Source organism: Frieseomelitta varia, unplaced genomic scaffold, assembly GCF_011392965.1.
Source record: "Frieseomelitta varia isolate USP_RPSP 00005682 unplaced genomic scaffold, Fvar_1.2 scaffold_884, whole genome shotgun sequence".
NCBI classification, from domain to species: Eukaryota; Metazoa; Arthropoda; class Insecta; order Hymenoptera; family Apidae; genus Frieseomelitta; species Frieseomelitta varia.
In genome coordinates, this window is record NW_025110683.1 from 129,876 (window position 1) to 152,247 (window position 22,372).

Sequence of the window (22,372 nt, forward strand, 5' to 3'; positions counted from 1 at the left end):
TGTGAAAATTTAAATTCTAATAATGATAAAAACTGGGACTAATAATTTGAAGTGTTTTTATTTTATAATTATAACTTTACACTGAACAGAAAGAGTACTATAGAGAATAGAATTCAAATACAACATGCTACAGTACTTACATTTTTAGCTTTTGAGGCTTCATAAGATCCTTAAAAATTTAGGGGAAGTGCAGATTGTATATAAAATCTGTAACAAAACACTAAACGTTAGAATTCATGTTTAAAAGCAAAGAAAAATCTTAAGTTGAAGATAATGAAAGATTCTTACATTCTTGGCTTTAGAGCCACCGTTGAATTTTCCCCCCAAAATACAAAAGAATTGTTGCTGATGTCTGTAACAAAACGCCAAACATTATACTTTGTTGTTGAATTTGAAAAACTGAATAAATTGAAGAATATATAAAACTACTTACGATCTTGACCTCCTGGAGAGGCCTTATCCTCTTGAGCACTGACTCTAATACCGGAAACGAATATTGAACTGACGAAAAAAGAAAAAAAAGAAAAATAAAAGACTATCAACACACGCGTTTAAGTAACAATCGGAGGACTCACTGACTCTAACTTCACGAATTATAATTTAAATGAATTAATAATCTAATTCAATGAAAGCCATTGTCATTTTGCTAAAAAAAAAAAAACATTAAAATATTGCGCAACAAACACTGAATCTATCGACCGCATTGCGCGCGATCACAAAAATTTTCTGAAATAATAATAATAATAAAGCTGATTAGTAAGAAGATGGCGAAGGATACGTTCATTTAAAAAATACTGCCATTTTTCTGTGCTATTTTTCTGCAAGTACAGTTGAATAAACTACATATGGCATAGTAAAGTACGAAACTTTAAATTTGATAATCTAATACAAGAATATACATTCATTTGACAGTATATGTACATATATCGTTAAGCTGGTCTATATTCAAATAAAATATTAATTCATTTAATCTTTTCTATTTTCATCTTTGTATTCCAAATAATTATGAAATTATGTATTGTGAATTGTACCTCAAATATATATGAATTGTATACCAAATGTTACTCAAAATGAATAAAATGTTGCCAAATTTCCGTGAAAGTTCATCAAATTGTTCATTAATGATGGTGGAATCTATACGTTCTTTGCAATCATGGAATAATCTGCACAAAAAGAAATCAAAAGTTAGAACAAATATGTCAAATGAAAGCAAATGAAACGATAATCAACTTCAAATTCTATCAGAAAGACGTACGAGACAAACTATTGATAACCGTACGAGTGAAATCGACGACTGAAGAAAAATTAATGTGAAAAGTTTCAAAGAACTACACGATTTTGTTGTCGTAATGCTCAATTAATCGTTAAACACACGCCTATTAATTAAATGATTCCACTAAGAAGGTATAAATGGAAGTAAAAGAGTGTGGAAGAAGCGACGCTATCGAAGGGACGCCACCGATAGATTAGAAATAGTTACGAACCTTATGCGACGTAACACGTGTTGTTGTCACGAAATTCCGCAGCTGAATGACTCCCCGCGACACAGTTCGTCCTTTAATTGAGAAAATAGTAGGGGATGAGGTGATCCTGTGCGAACAGGCACGAGAATGAAGACAAATATAAACATTGTGTTCGTGTTGTTGTTTTTTACTTCGAATTTCGAGCTTCAAGGCCTTCTACGTTTTATTTTATTTCAAAACTTTATTTCAAAACTGAACAATTTCATATATTACACAGTAAAATGATTATTTTAACTATTAAATATATACATTCCCAATAAATTATTGTTGAATTTAGTATCAGAACTGTTAAGATTACGCAATATGAAGTTAAAGATTCAACAAATAACTAGAAAATGTTATAATAGAAATGTGTGTGTAAAGCATATAATAAAATAAAGCATATAATAAGAGCATATAATAAAACTTTCAACATTATTCATCTCAGGTTTCAACATCTTTGAAAACACAAAACTTATTCACAATTATTGCTTTCATTCTCAAATCTTTCTGTCGAGAAGTGTCTTCTTGCACATGAAAATACATTCTTGAATGTATAAAACTGACTTTTGATAGCTACATATTTCGAAGTTTATGTTTTAAATTCTGTTTCTAAATTCTTAAAAATCAAAATCACATAATAAGTCTATGTTGTCACATTATCAATGTTATTTATAACTACACAACTATAATATATATTATCATTAACATTGCAATTTCAATATGCATAGATTTCAATATTCATAGCAGCGAAGTCGAGGGACACCTGACTTTTCTACTACCAAATACTCGAGTAAATCCATTCACTATTTATTCAAGTAGATAATATGAACTTGTAAAATTAAAAATTTTTTATTTTTGAACTAATTACAATACATTCCATATATTTTCAATTGCAGACAAGTTCATTATATTACTCATAAGCTTTTTATACTATAATATTACTGACACAATATGTTATATTAATATTGCATATCAATTATTATTGCATTATTATTACTATTCAGAAACGCGATGTGCAAGAAAACCTATCCTAAACTAATAAATGAAACACAGACAAGAAAATATTACTACTCACAGGTATAATGAATACCCGTGGTCACTATGCTTGTCTAAAATTCTACATAATACAACCAGTCACTGAAGTCGATTCAGACCTTTCATCCTACGACATGATTGAGTGATCAGAGGAACAAAAATATGTACATGCGACTCACGATTAGATGCAAGAACGATGTGACTCAAAATCTGTAACAAAACATGATGTTATTTCTTCTTAAAAACAGCATTAATTATTTGAAAAATTTAAAATAATAAAAAACTGTTAAACATGAAATTTCAATGATGATATTCAATTCAAGAAAAAAATGAAACGAAAAATTGATACTTGTTAAATTTTTAATTAGATTTTATTCTTAATAAGAATAATAATTAGCATAAGATAAAGCAATAATGTAAGAAACTTGTTAAATTTTTAATTAGATTTTATTCTTAATAAGAATAATAATTAGCATAAGATAAAGCAAAAATGTAAGAAACAAAATAAAATGAAGTACAAAATATAATTATACTAGTATTATTACAAAGTATAATATAAAATATAAGTACAAAGTATAATTATACTCACATACCTAGTTTTTGAAGTATTAGTAACTCTTTTGCACGGCACAGGAAACGAAAAAGAAATTTGGGAAAATTTTACTTTGAATAATCATTATTAAAGAATTAAACTAACGTATTTTGTACAGATCAAATATGGCTTCTTTCTTTGTTGAAAAAAGGTGCGCGGCACCCAAAGGACGCGATGCGCAGAACATGTTCAAACCTGTCAGTCATAACATTTCTTCTCGAACGAAAAATTTGTCATTATAGAATAGAACAGAATATATCAAATATTTTCATGTTTCTATAAAAATCTATTAGATTTATTGTAACTTACTTTCCGACGTTGATGGCGTCTGTTTCAATTTCGTAGCGTCTCTCTAATACTTCGAAACTTTCCTCACTGTCAACTAATAATCTGTACAAAATAAAACCAAAACTTTCAAATAAACGTACGAAAAATACGAATTATTCGAAATGAAACAATGTTAAAGGTTAAATTTTATGAAAGCTCATAATATGAGCTACCGGTAAATGTTACAATTAAGAACGCAATCAAAGAAAATAAGATAAATTATTGATAAATTATAATAATATTCAATAAATTATTGCATAAAGACTTACGTTAATAGGCAAAATTGACGTGTGGCTATAAACGATGAAAGAATAACGATGAAAATACTTTAAGAACACAATTAATTATCACGCAAAGAGATACAGCGTAACGACACAATTTTAGACAAAGGACTAATCCTCTGCGCAACAAGTTCGCGTCGCAAATTAATTTGATGGGGTGGGGGGCATACGAATGCACGAATAGGATTAGAATAATTTGTTGGAAAAGTGAATTGTCCTATCAGAAGATTTCTACTAATGAGCCAATCACATAAATTTATACATAATTATTTTTGTATACTTTTTGGGCGCCAATTCAATTAATCGTTTAAACAACTAAAGAAAATAATTTTCTAATACGAAATAAGGTTACATTTTTCACTAGAATATTTTTATATATCTTATGTATTAGATGTATGTAATATCGAGTTTACAAAAATTTTTGTTCATACTATTTAAAATATATTTTTTGTACTCATAAATATTATGAAGTTTCGCTAATACTATATATTGTATATGTATATTTAAGCAATATGATCACGATAGTCATGTCTCTAATGTAAAATATTTTATATTGCATAAAAGTATTTTATATTAAGTATTTTCAATTATTTTCATGAAACTACTACTATATATATATATATATATATGTATGTATGTATTTATGTCTAATCAAAAAATAATGGGATTGAATACATGACGAATTCTATTAATGGTGTTCATTTCTAAATAGTAGGCCTATTTGACAATGAAAAAACGAAACTAAAAGCTATTAATTGTAATCTTTACCTAAGAACTTCTCTTCTTTTTACTGTTCTTCCTGCTTAAGGCTGACATTTTTAGGTTATATCACAATATTATAGATCATATCAATTATAAAACATCGAATATAGCGATATAATATATGTAATTGTGTATATTACCGTTTCATATAATCGTTACCTAAGTTAAGACAATTGTTCACAAGTTGCGTACAAAAATACATTGTTTACAACAATTAATTAAACAATGTAATTTCATTTTTACAATTATTATGTAAGTAAAATAAGAGTGTTTTAATTTTACGTCTTAATTTTAAGTAATATTTAATGAAATAATACTTTTGAGTGATTTCTGTCTCCAAAAATGATTTCCATTATATTCAATAAAATTCTTCTGTTATAGATGCTGCTTGAAATCACTATTCCAAGTAATTGCTTAGTAATAGAAATTAATAATTTGTAATTTCACCTGTTCTAAATTAATATTATTAACCCTCGGAAGCCTGAAGCTCGAAATCCTGTGCCGGGATCATTTCTGAGTCACGGATATTCCACTAACAGCTACTTTTTTATTATTACAGATCGCCCGAGCGGCTTACCGATACTGTACTAACACAGAGTGACGGTCCTCACCAATACAGTGACAGACACACGACTCATATAGGAACATGTAGGAGCATATAGGAACAAATAATAATCACATTAATAATAAAGTTATATTTATTTATATTTATACATTTATGAGAAACAATCGCTGTATCCTTGCTAGGACCAATACGTTTACAATTACGTCCAAATTCCTAGTTTTCTGGGACTACATTACCCACAGTTTCTGATATATTGTCTTCTTGTATTTCGAATTCGAGATCTTGCATTTCCGGTTCAGTGTCACTATTTGATACACTTCAGTTGACTGATCATGCACTATATAGATCACCCCTAGGATAGGTGCCAGAAATAATTTATATTGTTGTCCTTATCGCAAGCTGTTGCTCTTTTGTCTACCGCGCGAATATATCTGTCCTTGTCACACGCTATCGCTCTCCTTGTCTACCGCGTCTATATCTCTGTCCTTGTCGCACGCTAGTACCCTTCTTAATGACAAAGAAAGTAACAGTGTGCGACAAGGACATCCTTCGCTCTATTGAAAAAAAGATTCAACATTTTACACGTTTACGATAATACAATCACCAAAGTTCACAATTCATTTCGCCAAATTAGGTTTTTTCGCAAATGAAAATTTCCCTGTTTTACAGGGTAAGAAATACTAGCGCCGCGTTGTGGCAGATCTGTAACGAGCTCTACTTCGAAGAATTTAGATCAACGACATCTATGTTCATTAAATCATTTCGTCGAGATGCGTATTTCCAATAAACAATAGAATATTTAAAAATTGTTAGTAATTTTATTATCACCATGGAAATGTTTACAGAAACTTATATATATTGTAGCCATAGTAGAAATTTTTCATTCGTTATTTTGTTATTTAACTTCCATCATGTAATCTTCATTAAATTATTAGTAATTGTATATTTTGTTATATTTTTATATAAACAACTAAAATTAATTACTAAAATTAATTATTTATTTGTAATATTGTGATATAAATTTAAATTATCATTGTAGCGATCTATAATTCCTCGAGGTACGAGTTTCAAACACCAACTTGTACAAGCCGCAAGTGGCTGTGCGCCTAGCGTCGAAGTCAATCGATATTCGATGTTAAAAGTAGAGTGCGGAACACCGCTAAGATGGGTGAGAGACCGGTCCAGCCTTAGCGAGTAGAGTAGTTAGAACAACCAAGCGTCTGGGGTAAGAAGTCGCTGCCATCAACCCCACTGATGAGTCTTAGGTAGCGACTGTGAGACGAAGCGCCACAACCTTTCCTCACCTTACCCACATCATCACTTCCTACATTATCCTCGTATCGTCATAAACACTTTCAATCCCTTCATAATGGTGGAACTAAACGCCATCTATTGACAAGTCTCTGGTACTAAAAACAGAATTCTCTACTTTTAGTACCAGCGAGTTGTCAGTAGATGGCGTCACCGTTTCTTCTAAACATTGACAGGTGACAGTTTTTCCACAAATTACGCGAAGAAATTAATTAAAAGGAATCATTTGCGAACTGTTATGGTTGCGTCTTCTATTTTAGAGTCCCTAAGTTTGCGTTTTATGTTTTGTTTAAGTATAGTTTGCGTATATAAAGAATATTTCAATTTCATTTACGTTAGTAGTACTGCCAGTAGTGAGGGCATAATTTCGCGGAAACTACAGTGAATATTAAATTCAGATTTATTTGCGAACGTAACTGATAGCATTATCTTTGAAATATGTGCTCGTATAGTGCAAATTAGTAGCGTGAAAAGTTAAAATTAATTATTTTCCTTATATGGTTACAGAGCGTTTAGTTCCAACGGTCTGCCACAACGCGGCGCTAGTGTTTCTTGCCCTGTAAAACAGAGAAATTTTCATTTGCGAAAAAACCTAATTTAGCAAAATGAATTGTGAACTTTGGTGATTGTATTACCCTAATTAGACGCTTAGCTTTCTTTTCATACCCCATTTGACCCGTAAAATGCAGAAATAAGTATTTTTATAAATAATTAGTACCACTGAGTTACCGCTAGATGGCGCCACCATGTCCATTTTGTGACAGCTCGCACTAATTACGAAAAAAACCTAATTAAGAGGAATAATTTGGAAACTGTTTTATATGCGTCCTTAAAATTAGGTTCGTCGCTTTCTTTCTATGTGTGTTTTGTCCTAGAAAAACGTATATGTAAAAAGTTGAATTTTTTTTTCAACAGATCGAAGGATGTCCTTGTCGTACACTGTTGCTTTCCTTGTCTAGCGTCATTAGACAAGGAGGGCAATAACGTGGGACAAGGACAGACACATCTGTGCGGCAAACAAGGAGAGTGATAGCGTGGAACAAAGAGAACAATATAAATTAGTTACACCATTTCACCGCTACGCGACGTTAGTATTTTAATGTCTTTAACGGCTATATCAAATTATAGCGTTAACATTTATATATCAAATTATAATTATTATTATTAATTATATACCAAATTATAATTATTATTATTAATTATATATTAATTATAATTATTATTATAATATTTATTATTAATATTATTTTAGAAATCCTTATCTTTTTATAAAAGTTTGACCTTCCCTTTTTGTGTAAAAAAATAGATAAATGTAAACTGACGATAGGAAATAGATAATATTGTAGCTGTTAAAAATTGTTTTGATTTCTATATTTAATTACATGACATAAAACCGTTGTCGGTTATTATAAAAGTTACATCAATATACACAGAAGGAAAATCCTTTCTCTTTGCGTTCCCTTGACAACAGCAGTACACAAGTCAATCATCTTTGAAACCATCTTTGTGATCAACTTACAGTAAGCATTACTCTTGTGATCAACTTACAGTAAGCATTACTTTATTTCAGTGTAGAATTTTTTATTGAAAAAGAGCGATCATCATATAATAATCATACGTTGAATTAAAATTATCAACGAAGAGATGACTACCAGAGCGGATATGTGTCGAACGTGTAATCGTGGTCTTCATTCTTACAATATACCATCCAGAGATGCAGATAGAAAGGAAATGTACACCTTTGTCAAGAGTCCAAGAGCAATTTTGCATATTCAGAAGAAATATAGGAATCCGCCCATGTAAGTTTCCGTAATGTTTCAACAAATTCTGGAAAAAAACGAAACAATTTAGTTCCTTAAAAAAATCTTGGCCAGTTATCAAAGAAATAAATCATTTTTATCTTTTTTTTTTTTTTACTCATAAATATTCTTTCTCAGTTCGGAACTTCAATTTCCACTTTAAGTTCCCGTGGAACCTTTCTTTGCTTACCTGAAAACTTTATCCTATTCTATAATTATCAACTTACGAAATCTTTATACAATTCTCTGATACAGATCACTACGGCAATTGCTTATGTTCGTTAGTATAGTTCTTCTTACACTTTGCTAATCAATTTCAGACATCGCTGACACAGGGCTTTCAAAGAACGAGTACTTTATGGCAAGTGTACAGCTAAAGTATTTACCCACAATACAAAAGAACCGAAAGGATAGATAATTTGCAGGAAAGGTATGAATTTACAGTAAATTTTTACCAAGAAATACAAGGAGAAATACATAGTCATTAGAGAGAATGACTAGATTTTTCCATACCGTGATATGCAAACTCAAGATGTAAATGTCACAATCTTCGATTGATAAATGTTCATGCATGGTATATGTTCGAAAACTTTTGCAATATCATAACCAAAGATATCGCAATGATAACGTCGATGATCGATCGTACGAAACGGCATTATTGAAAGGACGGAGCTGTAGGCCAAGAGGTATATTAACGATCAAACGCAATCACGCGATTAAAACGAAAACTTTAATACTTGACTCATGTATGAATAGGGTGACAACGTAAGTTGGCACGAGAAACGGTCGGTGAAACGAAATGTAAGCAGACGTTTCACCTTGAAGAAGTTAACGGAGGGGGTTGCGAAGTTGAGGATAAATTCTGGTCGGTACTCTACGATACACCGTCGAACATATGTGGTCATAGTTACCACCGATTTCGAGCCCCTTTAGCATGACTTAGGCATGCGCAAAGTTCACGACGGTCAGCGTTATTGAGTGGCCGCTGCGTAAAAATATACGTGTAGCATGTCTGCGGTATATATCGGTCGATTCTAAGGACATTGTCCACTCTGTGAACTCGCTTGCATGATCGCGCGAGCCTGTTAGTAACATCGTGGCCACCGTGCCAGGCGCTCTTATCATCTCATCCTTCTCCTAAGCTCAGGTCACTGATTCATGATCTAGTTAGAAAAAGAGAAAAATATCAGATTAAAAGGTTTGAAAAATATCAGCTGTACTCTAGCTAGTGTACTTGCTCAGTGCTTGAAAAATGCGCGATAGAAATAACCGCAAGACTTGCTGAAAGGGACGACATGCCAGCTGGAATTTCCGCTTTGGCGCCAACAGCCAATGGAGATCCTTTCGATCTCGAACGAAAGAATTCTCCAGCGTTTACCATTCTCCAGAAAGATGGGCTAGACACCAATCTACCTCTTCTTCATGTGAACGGCGGTGACGAGACGAATCGATCGGACGTCGACGATCGTCTGGAAAATGTTAAGAACAACAACCTGTTAGACCGAAAACGCATCAGCAGATCGAACGACCATTTGGTCCAGTCGAATTTACAATCGAGCCAAGTGAATCCATTGAGGAGAGAGGCACGAAGCAGAAGTCAGGAGAGCTCACGCTCGGCGGACAGGATACCAGCAATAAAACCGAGCATGACTCTGTCCACGGAAGACTTTAACGAAGTTCTAAACGCGAAGCTGAAGAAACTTCAAGAACAGGCGCAAGAGAAGGAGGAGCAACGTAAGAGCGCGAAGAGGAGCCAAACCTTTCGTAAAAAGCCATTCATCACCACTGTAAAGACTGGCGAATTTCTAATGCCACCGCCGGAAGTCGCTGCTCTTCTTGGTATTGCAACGAATACCAACGATACCGAGGACATCGATGTTTGTCCTTTGCGGTCAAAGTTCAAGTCGCTCGCGTCGTTAGCCAAGAAACCGGAAGTACGTCATAGCAGCCACATTGCAAGGTGTCCGGCTGCTCTCAAGGCCACTGTTGACTTTACCCTCGGAATGATGAACGCGACGACCATGGCTGCCTCGACCTTGGATGATCGAACTAAGACCGCTAAGAGAAACGACGCGACGTAAGTTTGCCAACATTTTGGGAAACTTATTCGCCGTGTTTTATCTTGCGTCTTCAATACGAGCAAAAAAAGAAAGGAATCATAAATCTCCTTGCAAAGCGTTGAAAAAGCGTGTCAGAAACGATCGAAACAAGAAGGTCACAAGTCGTTTCGTTACATGTACGGAGGAGTTGCTGAAGATTATCGATTTAGATTGCGTGCACGCAGATTTGTTTGTATATATATATATATATATATATATATATATATATATATATATGTTTGTATAATACTCATAGTATTCTACGTGCGTGTACAATTTGTACTATACTATGTAATTTATGGCGTAACACTTGCTCAAGATCTCCTCAATTTACCTTGAAATATGTAAAATGCCTTTCATCTCCTTTCTTTACAGTGATCAACCGATTCCTTTCGGGAATATCATGTTTGATCGGCGTGTCGTTCGAGGAAGCACGTATGCCACTCCTCCTATTCTCGTGAGTAATAAATTAAACAATACTGTTCGAAACTCGTGTATCATGCATGGGAAAATAATCACGCATTTGTCTCAGATCGATGGAGAGCAATCGATAGCAGCGAGGCAAGCGGAAGCCAGAAGGAGGAATTTGGCTAGGAAACGAGCTCAGGCACAAGCTACTAAAGCTCTGGTTGCTAGGCTAGGCTCGCCACCGCCGGTTCCTGGCCGTAAGCATGAGCCGGTGCAAACAGAAGTTTACCTTGAAGAGGTAAATCCAGGTTCTTTATCTCGGCTATTTATCAAACTTTGCCATAGCCTGTAATTGACGGTATGTTTGACGAGTGTATATTATACTTGACAGTTGTTTGAGAAACCAGATGAAACCGATACTGCGACACAGACTGATTACTTCCTAGATAGACCGCCAACACCGAAATATTGCCCAGATAAAGTTGGTCAAGATGCTTGTACACAGATTGAACCTGGTGATGTAAGTTGGGTGAAATTCAGGCGAATCTGAAATTTGAATTACAGATGACTGTAATAATTAAAATTGAATTCCAAAATTGAATAATCTAATCCTATATTGTCGTTATCAATTAAGGCTCGATCGAGTATCAGTCATTCAATCTTAAAGAATCTTATTTTCAGTTGTTCGACTTCGACTACGAGGTGCAACCGATACTCGAGGTACTCGTTGGTAAAACCATAGAACAGGCATTAATAGAAGTTCTTGAAGAAGAAGAGATTGCTGCTTTGAGGGAACAACAAAGAAAGTTCTTGGAATTACGCGCTGCGGAAAAAGCTGAGGCGCGGAGACTGGAAGAACAAGAACGAAGACTAAGAGAAGAAAAGGTTTGGACAATAATTTGAAAAGTTTCATTGTTGAATGTCATTTGAATTTTAAATGTATTATTTGATAGGATCAACGATTAAAACAACACGAGGACGCGATGGTAGCTCGAAAGGAAACGGAAGAACGAATCGCAGCAGCTACCCTTCTAACAGGATATATAGCTGATCTTCTTCCAGCGGTTCTCGAAGGATTGAAGATATCCGGGTTTCTGTTGGACGAAATCAAGGCTGGTTCGTGAACACGCAAGAACACTGCTACTTTTTGTGCATTAGTTAGTCAGAAAGGTTTATTAATTTTTCTTTATTTACATCCTTTAGCCGATAACGTTGTCAGAGAAAGAAACACTCATCCTCTTTTCCTACTTCGCTTTTTAATGTTGTATTGAATTAAGTATAACCGGCTCTAATGAAAAAAGTCTAATATTTGCTTTCACAGATGTCGAAGAAGGTTTTATGCCATGGTTGATGAAGGAAGTTAAGAAAGAAATGGGCTATATGATCGAGAGCAAGGAATTACTTATGGGTAAATGTCGTTAGTTTATCAATTTATTAATAATTCGTTGTATTCAAAACTCTTGTGCTTTTAGGAAATTTCGTTTTAAATATAATTAATAATTTCAATCATAATAGGTATATACAGTTTTGCAAAACATTTTTTATTTATTTATAAATAAATGCAATATAATAAATAACAGTTTCAGTACTTGAAAATAGTACTATGAAAATAGTATTATGAAAGAAACTATTTTTATTTACCCAAGGAATTATTTTTTTTGAAACTTTAACATGCTCCAAAGTTGATCAAAATAATGCATCTTTGGCACTATGATTCGAAATTTATGGAGGTATCTAATAACACTAAAAGAAAGTTATCCTAGTTAGTTATTTCCAATATATCCCCATTAAGAAACTATTTAATATTGTGTAGAAGGTCCTTTGTTCTATATTTAAATTATATTTGTCTATTATTATCTTTGAGTAGAAGACATGAAAGACTTAGACTAAAACTCATCTTCTCGCTATTGTCAGGATTTTATAGATTTAAATAGATCAGAAATTATTGACATTTCATTACATACTCTTAATATTTTAAGTTTTTAATTTTTCTGTACACAGATATCGTCAGAGAAATTATAGAAGACCGCGCCGAAACGTATAAGAAACTTGGCGAAGAGTACGATGCCTCTAAGACAAGGAAACCGTTGATGGATCACATAGAAGATGGTGGCAATGATCTAAATTTCATAAATTACGAACCACCCGTTATCAAGAATACGGACGTCATTTAATCCCACCGATACCACCTAACATTTTTGTACGTAAAGTTAAACAGATACGTAACAAACTGTCATCAAGCGATCGTCGTCTAATCAAAGTTGGTGAACTTTTTGCTATTCGGATCATCGTTTGCCGAAGCTTTAATGCTCATTGATCTTGGGACCAAAAAACGAGCATATCATAGTTAGCTTTCGGATTTAGGGACGCCTTCACCAGCACCGGAGCAATCCCCATCCCAGTAGCTTCTACATTAAGCAGTGTACACAGCTGCGAGACAAATCCATCTCCTCTGGTAGCGTCCTGTGACAGGTCCACCGTCACGTTTTCCCCATAGCGAACACCAACTATCACAGCCCTGTTCCATCAGAAATTAATTATCCATTTTCTAATACTCGCCGTGCTAGATTTTCTAAGAATGATTTCATTTTGGAATTTGAGGAAACAATAATATTTTTATTCGTTAATAATATTTTTCAGATTCGTTCTGAGCCGAGGAAGAGCGACGACAAATCGATCAACAGAGCCGATTGAAATTCAGAGCGGAATTTTCGAAGCGATAGAAGCGCTTCGTGAAAGATTCGTATCGATAATTAGTTCCATGCAAAGTATTTCAAGTGATGCAAATAAACAAAACATTTATTACTTACAGAAGAAACATCGAGTATTTTTTTCCATTCTTTTGACGCACGTTTTACAGACTTCTCTTTCGTACGATATAGAGAAAATCTCGAGCTCGATATATATATTTCTGTCCTTAGATAAGTTATTTTTGCATGTGTGTGTGTGTGTTTTGTTGTACACGGAAACGCAGCTGCGGAGACAATCGTTAAGTCGGAAATACGAACGCGTTGCTAAAACCGGCAGACGTAATTTTACTTCTAAGCTCGTCTGTTATTTCAGATTACGAGAGTAAATCATGCTTCAGAACTTGCTCAAATGAAACGTGGAAATTTATTTGTCCCTCGATTAATTAAATATCACAAAAATTAGAAAAATTAGGAAAGAAAATTATAAAAGTACTAAGAAGATGAAAAGATTATTCAAAATGGAAAGAAATTCTAGTGAAATTTTACTTATCGTTTTATTAAACATTTTTGGTAATTTCACTTTATCAAATAGGCACAGATTTATAGTCTAAATCTGATAAGTCAAGATCTAAATCGTAGGGGACAAATGCCACTCATGCCAAACAGAATAATGTCTGACTGTCTCCAAACTTTTTATTCTTCTAGACTTTCTTCCGTTCCTAAAATTCCTAAATGACAAAATTTATTCTTCTTGTATTTATTAAAAGGAATCACTACAAACATACAGATTACACTGTCTGTTTCATATTTGTGCACGTAGAAAATTAAATTCTGTTGTTTCAGATATTATATGCTATTAACAGACTATAGATATTTATGCAGTTTTGGTTATAAAAAACGCTACTTCCTTTCCAATTTCGATGATTTTTAAACATGTAGAAATCAACACTATAACAACTTTTTCCTGCACATATTATCGGCAATCTGGCTTAATTTTCAAGACATTCACAAAAAACTACGAGACATTGAATCCTGCTTATTTACAACAGAGTCACAAGAATAATCGGCACATTCATCATCGTTAGAATTTATGATAAGTGACTGTAATTCAGAGCGAATATCTCAGAAACTAGATCTGACTTCTGCAATGTATCGGTACACATACATACACACCTATAAGAAAAACTTGTTTGAAATGAACATTATTTATTGATTTCTATAAATCATTTGATACACCTGATTTCTTCAGTGAAATTTATTCATATTTGAAGAGGACAGAAAAGAGAAAAATGCAGAACTCGAAAAAGAAGAAAAGGAGAATTCAGTCGTGCTCTCTGGAGATGAGATAAGATTCGTCGGTACACCGCGAAAGTAAAAAACCTGTCGGGCTCAATCAGGATTAGATCGATTATAATAGGATGAGGTTTCACGGTGAATTAAGATCGGCACAGTTTTAAAAAGCCACCCACCCTCTTAAACTGCGCACCCTTTTCGGCGACAAGGTGAGGGGGGCCATATTGTATTGGATTAAATTAAGCGGAGTTAGGAGAGGGGAGAATTGTCTCGATACCATGCATTATATGCACAAAACTCATGTGCCAAGTGAGTCGTGTTTTTAGGGAGATTCAAGAAGGGAATACAGCGGTCTGATCAGTCAGGGTGGGCTCTACGCTCTTCCACCATGTGACCCGTGCCACCTGCATTTCTGCACGATTCTTTTATCTACCAATCCGAGGAACACCTTCGTTCGCGAACATCCCTTTTACAATGGCCTCTCCTTTTACAATGGTCCTTCTACAATGATCTCTGCGATTTACAGAATTGCCAATTAACTACAAGTAAGCTGAGGAGAAATATTCTTCGTAGAAACATTTTTACTTGATACAGAGAAAACTTCATGCTGTAATTGAAATGGCGATTTGATCGGACTTCACGTATTTGCTTGCGTTAACACATCGAATGAATTGACTCTTAAAATCAAGTAAACGATATCTAATGGTCAAATGGGATATAATGGTTAAATAGGAATCCGAGCGTGGGGTGAAACATCCTCTGTAATGTTGTTACAGGGTATTCGATCGGCACGTGTCGCGTTACAGAACACTCAGCGTTGAGAGACACGAGCAATATGTCGAAGACACGTGACCGAAGCAATGAAGTTTTAACTGTATCATAGCATGCCTTTACATGGGCTCGTTGTTACTTTTATATTAAATCCACAAGCTAGTAAAAAATTAATATTTATAGCAAAGATTAGAATTATTTCTAGTAAAAGATATTAATACAATATCCGGCCCGGTATCTCGCTGGAAGAGCTATTAGAAGCATACTTTTGACACTTGCAGAACCGGAACGAATCACCTTCATAGTCACTTCCCCGCAAAGCCAACCATAACTCAGTCTTCACCCTGCGACGTCTAACGTAGTTAGATTATATAGAATCTCGTAAAAGGGCGTCAAACAATAAGATTTGTCACGTATCTGCGAATCGAAGGGATCGAATCCGCGTTTTCCATGCAACCTGAAAATTGAAACCAAAAGACTTTTCTTATCGAATGAAATTGCACATAAGTACTTATTATTTAATGATCAAACAATGTAAGAGCTTCTAAATATAATACAACTTATATCAACGATGCATTGAAAACAGAAGTATATGGAAGAAAACGTTGTTCGATATCTACTGACAAAAGAAAAACAGAAATGCTTAACTCTCCAGCTGCAAGAAATGTAATTTCTATGTAAAATTAAGATTAACAAAATAAATATAACGTAATTTCATCAGCCACTGGAGGATTAATGAAGTATAAGTAAATAAAGCAAATAATGAACAAGGTATTTGAATTGAGGTCTTGAATTTATCACAACGTAAATAAAATATTGCTAAAAAATTGCAAGCAACAGCAGCACGCGTGTACAAGCCAAACAGGATGTTTCTTACAGACTTATTTTGAGCATCGCATCAGGGGATGAGCGATAATACGTAGATGATAATCGCGATATTAATATCGCATTGGGAAGCGCGCACATGCGTGCAGGGGCTCATTGGTCACGGAGGAACACTTGTTCACTGGCTGGCTCGCGGTTCTTTCAACGCACCCTGATTTTAGAAAGAGACAACGAGAGGGTGGAACCCTCGGTGAAAGTTCGGATGAGGACAAAAACTAAAATTTATCTAAGAGACTTTCTAGAAACAATATATCAACATATAGAACGTAACATCAAAATGTAAGACATTATCACGAAGTGTAAGACAAATATCAAATTATGACAAATGAAATTATCAATGGAAAAATGTAAGACAATTGCATCATTTACACTTTTTATTCAAAGTATTTTACATTAATAAATTACCTTTCTTTTGAAAAAGATGTAGCCACGTGTAGCAGCAGAAAGCAATCTTATATGAGTCAAATTTTGCATCAATCTAATTAAGAAAGCAATATGATTAATAAATTACAAAAAAAGTCTCCATAATTATAAACAGAAAGTACGAAAAATTCGGAGAACACTTGCCACAACTGCTTACTTTGACACGCGATATACATATGCGGTTGGTAGCAAAGAACGGTGACCACTTGTGCTTGAGTTTCAAGCGACCAGGACAGGGGTTGGTACAAGGGATGGTGCAGCTTGTGAACACTCGTGTCATTCCCTGGTTCGGTACCATTCACCCTATAGATGAATCACTCCAGCCATAGACGAGATCCACCAAGAAGGATATCCTGGTTCCCTTTTCCTCCAACTAACAGATTATATCTTACAGATTTTACTTTTCAATTTTTACAGGGATTTATTTCAGTTTTACCAAACGAAAATGAGAATCGAATGCTCTTTTAACTACCTTTTTCTCGGAAATGTTTGCTTGTATAATAATGTTAATGTTAAAATTCTAAGTTTACAGATCGAGATAAGCAGTAATGTCGAAGATAATATCGCGAATCACCAGTTTCACTGGAAACTAAATTACTGTAAGAAGGGTCAAATTTTTTCAAACAATAGATAAAAATCAGGGTCTAACTCACAGCAATCTCGGTACTGAAAATTAATATTAGAGATAACTGTATATAATTGTAAACTGTTCCTACAAGACATTAGGCTTCCAGTGTATGTTTTAGTTTCTTCGACCTAGGTTGAAAGTTACGGGAAACGCAACGGGTCAAGATGAATTTTTATCCTCCAAACAATAGTTATAGTATATATATATATAGATAGATAGATAGATAGATAGATAGATAGATAGGTAGGTAGATAGATAAATAGATAGATAGATAGATATATGTGATCGTAACTTATTAATTTCAAGTTTTTAAAATTAGTATTCATATATGTACGTATACATCATAAGTGAGAAAAATACGTCGAATATTTGGCTGTTTTGCGAGAGAATTCGTCGTCGGAGATAAATCAGAATTGAAATTTCCGTAGGTCAATTTGCAGGGAGAACGTACAGATCGAAGAACGATTAGGCAAATCCAAGTGATATCGTTCGATCATGATCTACGCACGCGTGCGAGAAGAATGAGCCACTTAATTTCCTAATCAACCGTTGATTCAGATGCACCTTTCGGCAACATCCCCCATTCTCCGTACAGAACTACGTTGGTTTGCAGCTGAGCCAAACAATGTCCTTTCACATGAGGCTTTTATAGCCCCATCAAACACCCAGTCACAGCCAACTCCTGGTGACGGCTACACGACCTGCGCGTGTCACGTGCCCGTGTTCTTCGTGGTCACGACCGAACGCGAAACAAGTTCGATGACGATCTGTTAGAAAGAAAAAAAGAGAGACATATGTATTTCGAAAGTATAGATAGACGAGATCTAGTGTTAAACATTGATATTTTATTGTAAATTTATAGTGATATTAAACTATCAAACGAACCCTCGAGTAGCGGGTTTTAGCAACGTGCAAGGTGGATATTCCATCCAAATGAATCCGTAATGAAATATTGCTTGTAATAATTTTCCAAATATTTTCGAATATATATATACATTGTAATTTTACTATATTTATGAACTTTTTCTTTTTCTTAAAAATAACAATTTTTTTAAAGATAACAATGAATCCGCTAAACGAAGATTAAATAATACATCAGTACGTGAAAAATTAAGAAAATCGTTCGTGTGTACGTAATACAAGATATTTATAATTTTTCATCGACTTTTTAATATATAATAACTTTCTCATGCTCCAGTGCTCATGAAGAGCAGAAGAATTCATAGATATTAACCACGTCATTCGTATTTCGTTTTGAATGATGACCACAACTCAGGCTGTTACAATTTTATCCATTACTTATTACAATTAAGCATCCATGATCCTTGTAGCAACAACTTCAATTAGTAGCATCTTCGGCAATTTGTTTTAACTTGTTATACTGATCCTTTCAAGAGGAACGGCAATTAATAAAGGTAATAAAATAGATCATTGTATGTATCATTTTAAAATAATAATTTTTAAAAAAATCGCTTTTAACTGAAGCCGTTGTCTTATCTGTTCAAATTATAAGAATTAATACATAAATTGACGAACAACAAATTAGGCCAATACAGAATGTTCAGCAAATTTGTGTAAACCAACATGATATTTCGTTTCTCTGCAATGCGTATAATACGTAATTAATAATGATCTACGTTACGTCAATGCGAAGAGTTAAGCTTTTTGTGTTCATTTAACTGTTGAATGTTGACAAAATCATGTTGTAATAATTATTGTCGATATATTAAAAAGCCCAGAAAATATTAACTCCCTCTCTCTACAAGATATAATATTCTCTATTATAACACTATTAACTAAAACCAATTCGCATGAACTTCTATCTGTTTAATTTATTTAAAATTTGAAATAAAAAAGATTCTTTTAAACAAAAATACTAAAATTGGATAAATAATAAAACAATAATAATAAATATTAAATATATTTTGCAATTGTTTGCAAAAGTTAAATAAAAAATAAATTTGTTAAATTGATACACCTTGCGTTTGAGGCCCTGCTTAGTTATCGGACCCCCTACTTAGTTAGCCACACCCATTTACCCCTAATATTTGGTACCGCGTCAGGATTTGCGAATCAGAAAATGGAGGGGCTGATTTTCCCCTGACTAGTTCTTTAAATACAATTACACTGACAGTGGTGTAGAGTGTAACAGTAGAGGGGAGCAAGTACCTACCCCCTGATAGTCAATTCGGGGCACAAGTCCACCGAATACATTTAAGCCAGAATACAGGTCGAACGTAGTTGACATTTCGACAGCATCATCAGAGGATTTTAGAGCTGACAATTCTGCCATCCACGAACAAGTTAAAATATCAAATAGTTCAGTTGATTTCTAGTAAAAATTCAAGTTTTAATAGCATTAATAATATTACGATTTCGACATCGCAACTTACCTACAATATCTTGCTTTCAATCAAGTGAAATAGGACAATTTTTGGTGGAATTGAAAACTTCTTATTCTAGAAGAAGAAGGAGGAGAAGAAGAAAAAGAAAAATCGGTCCAATCCATATGAGTGTAAAAATTTAATACTGTATAAAATAAAATACTTAGTGTCTCAATGGAACAAACTAGTGCGATCCTGTATCCTGTTAATGAAAATGCCTTGATGATAAACATCGACAGGACTTCTTCATCCCAAGTATATTTTAGCAGACCAAGAGTCAGAGCTGCAAGTCACCTTGGAAAGGATTCTTTAACGGAGGTCGTCGATGTAAATAAATTGTCTCAGAAAAACACGTCGGTAATTCAACTGGTAAGTATGAAAAATAAAATGTCTAATAATTTTTAAATTTCTATATTAAAATTTCTATATTAAAATTTTTCAAGAAAAAATAGCAAATTCACGTAAATTACTTAAGCCGTACCATTGATTATAGGTTGAAATTGCTGAAGCCCAAGGTCGGTTGTATTGCATAGATAGTCTTGTAAACACTTCTTGCTGGTTAAAGATCGTCACATTCGCGAATGACTGTCAGAGTAGCAATGTACTTTTAATGACCACTAACAAGGGTGTAATTTTGAAAACGTTAAGAAACATAAATCCCGGTGAACCACTGCTAATGTGGTTCACCGAAAATATTCTAGCTATCCTGAACATTCCATTTTTAAAGCCATACAATATACAAGGTAAGACGCTTATTTTCAAATACGTAACCTTCAAGCAGATAAATTATATAATTAGCAAGACAGATTTTTATAAGTGCTTATATTTATTCAACATTGCGATATTATACCTAAATAACATCCACATATATATTAATTTCAGGTCAGAATCGTTACATTTGTCACATATGCGACAACCTGTTCGAGTATCCCAATCCTTTAAAAATACATTTGGCCCTAAAATGCAATCGACTGGATAATAATTATCTTTGGTGCACATTGGCAAAAGAGTTTGATTCATCGCTAAAATCAAGCTTATCTCCCTCCAAATCGAGTTTCAAATTCAAACTGACCAAATCATCGCAAGCTGCTTCCAATAGAATATCATCGACATCAGTACAAATCACAGATATTACCGTTTCAACTAATAATAATTCATCACAATCTTCCAACCAAATCTCTCCATCTTCTTCGCATTCACTCTCTTCTGATTCTCTGTCCTCGCAAATATCATCGAACTTGTCAACTCAACGGACTTCTATAAGAAAAGATATACCACAGCGACAGTCTGCTTTTAAGCCATACTCAAATCAAAACAGAAACATCTCTCCACCAACGAGGAACGAAACTGATTCGACGCCGTACAGTGTTCAAACGATAGCACCAAGCACTGCCGACATTCATGCAGCACATATGGAGACGATCGTCAGCAATCTTGGTAAATCGGGACAAGGACATCTTTGTATCTATTGTGGAAAAATTTACTCGAGGAAATATGGTTTAAAAATACACATCAGGTTAGTATGCCAAATTTTATTTTATCGACCATCTAACTTACCCTTCATGCATTAAAAACTAACGTTGCGTTAACGTAACATTTCATTTGCAATTCTTTCAAATTAATTTATAATTGTTAAATTCTTCAAAAAATTTGCTTGATATCTTTTTATCGTTATCTTCTATCTGGATTCTATAATTTTCTAGAATTTAAAGTAATTATTACTTGATCTCTGTTAAGTCAGTTTTATTTTCTTCGATACGCTCTCTTTGTATAAAAATATAAAATTTTCATGAAAAATTATTTTGATCACTTTGATAATATTAATAATTATACGAACTTGGAAATAATTGCGAATTTTACATTCATTTTATTTACAGAACCCATACCGGTTATAAACCTTTAAAGTGCAAATACTGCTTTCGAGCATTTGGAGATCCCAGCAATTTAAATAAACATGTACGATTACACGCGAACGGTGAAACACCTTACAAATGTGTATTATGTGGAAAAATTCTTGTAAGAAGGAGAGATCTTGATAGACATCTAAAATCGAGACATGTAGAAAACCGAGATACCGATCACACCTCAGATTCGTCCGATGAAATTAATATTTAAATTTAAACTAGAAGTCTAAACTCGTTCATTATTATAATCAGTCGACTTAAGGAAGTCAAAGGCATCGATTATTTTTTTAATATTTGAACAATATTGTAAATATACTGTTAAAGTGCACGAATGCATTTTGTGTGCAAAATTATTTATTCCAAGAAATGTATTGTAGGAACAATACATTTTAGTTGGAAAAAATAACTAATAAAAGAAATTAAATGAAATAATTAAATTAATTATTTGAATTTTAACTCTGTTAATTATCGACTCGACAATTATTCATTCTATCATACATAGAATCTGTTATTAAAACACTCATCATTACGCTTTTATATTTTAAGTATGAGACCATTGTTAACTTAAAATATACAGATATGTAGAGATATAAAAATAAAACTGTGATTTTACTTTTAATCATTATTGAATCTCTGTTCTTTCGTATCGCTACGTCTCTGTAACTAAAAGAAAAGAAGAAATTAAAATATAGCATATATCTTAACAAATT

At 33.6% G+C, this 22,372-nt stretch overlaps 2 protein-coding genes and 2 long non-coding RNA genes across 8 annotated transcripts in view; 2 read left to right on the plus strand and 2 right to left on the minus strand.

Annotated features, from left to right (window-relative positions):
• The window catches only part of LOC122536998, a 24,797-nt gene extending 10,914 nt beyond the window's left edge, over positions 1-13,883 (plus strand). The window contains exons 4-12 of one of the 5 annotated variants that reach the window (XM_043669867.1): positions 8,958-10,254; positions 10,652-10,733; positions 10,809-10,982; positions 11,076-11,204; positions 11,366-11,569; positions 11,638-11,800; positions 12,006-12,092; positions 12,686-12,884; positions 13,325-13,502. In XM_043669867.1, the coding sequence (XP_043525802.1) occupies positions 9,473-10,254; positions 10,652-10,733; positions 10,809-10,982; positions 11,076-11,204; positions 11,366-11,569; positions 11,638-11,800; positions 12,006-12,092; positions 12,686-12,858 (1,794 nt within the window). In that variant the 5' untranslated portion in view covers positions 8,958-9,472 and the 3' untranslated portion in view covers positions 12,859-12,884; positions 13,325-13,502. Of the gene's footprint in view, positions 1-4,759; positions 4,771-8,957; positions 10,255-10,651; positions 10,734-10,808; positions 10,983-11,075; positions 11,205-11,365; positions 11,570-11,637; positions 11,855-12,005; positions 12,093-12,685; positions 12,885-13,324; positions 13,503-13,871 lie in introns of those variants that run through there. The other 4 variants (XR_006308527.1, XM_043669868.1, XR_006308528.1 and 1 more) reach the window with 4 other exon arrangements.
• Positions 7,731-8,766, minus strand: LOC122537001. Its single transcript, XR_006308531.1, has 2 exons — positions 8,691-8,766; positions 7,731-8,205 (listed from the first exon to the last, which is right to left on the minus strand). It is a non-coding gene; the product is annotated as an uncharacterized LOC122537001 (long non-coding RNA).
• Positions 13,884-16,907: 3,024 nt separating the features above from the next.
• LOC122537002 lies at positions 16,908-20,880 on the minus strand. Its single transcript, XR_006308532.1, has 3 exons — positions 20,831-20,880; positions 17,939-18,141; positions 16,908-17,119 (listed from the first exon to the last, which is right to left on the minus strand). It is a non-coding gene; the product is annotated as an uncharacterized LOC122537002 (long non-coding RNA).
• LOC122536999 (zinc finger protein 177) lies at positions 19,870-22,085 on the plus strand. Its single transcript, XM_043669869.1, has 4 exons — positions 19,870-20,127; positions 20,252-20,501; positions 20,641-21,274; positions 21,636-22,085. Exons 1-4 carry the CDS (start codon positions 19,933-19,935, stop codon positions 21,871-21,873), a joined length of 1,317 nt encoding a protein of 438 aa, XP_043525804.1. The 5' UTR covers positions 19,870-19,932; the 3' UTR covers positions 21,874-22,085.
• The last annotated feature ends 287 nt before the right edge of the window (positions 22,086-22,372 follow it).

Coding starts and splice junctions, on each gene's coding strand:
- LOC122536999 (XM_043669869.1), top strand. CDS start 19,933: ATGGAACAAACTAGTGCGATCCTGTATCCTGTTAATGAAAATGCCTTG. Junction 20,128..20,251: donor ACACGTCGGTAATTCAACTG/GTAAGTATGAAA, acceptor CATTGATTATAG/GTTGAAATTGCTGAAGCCCA. Junction 20,502..20,640: donor AAAGCCATACAATATACAAG/GTAAGACGCTTA, acceptor TATTAATTTCAG/GTCAGAATCGTTACATTTGT.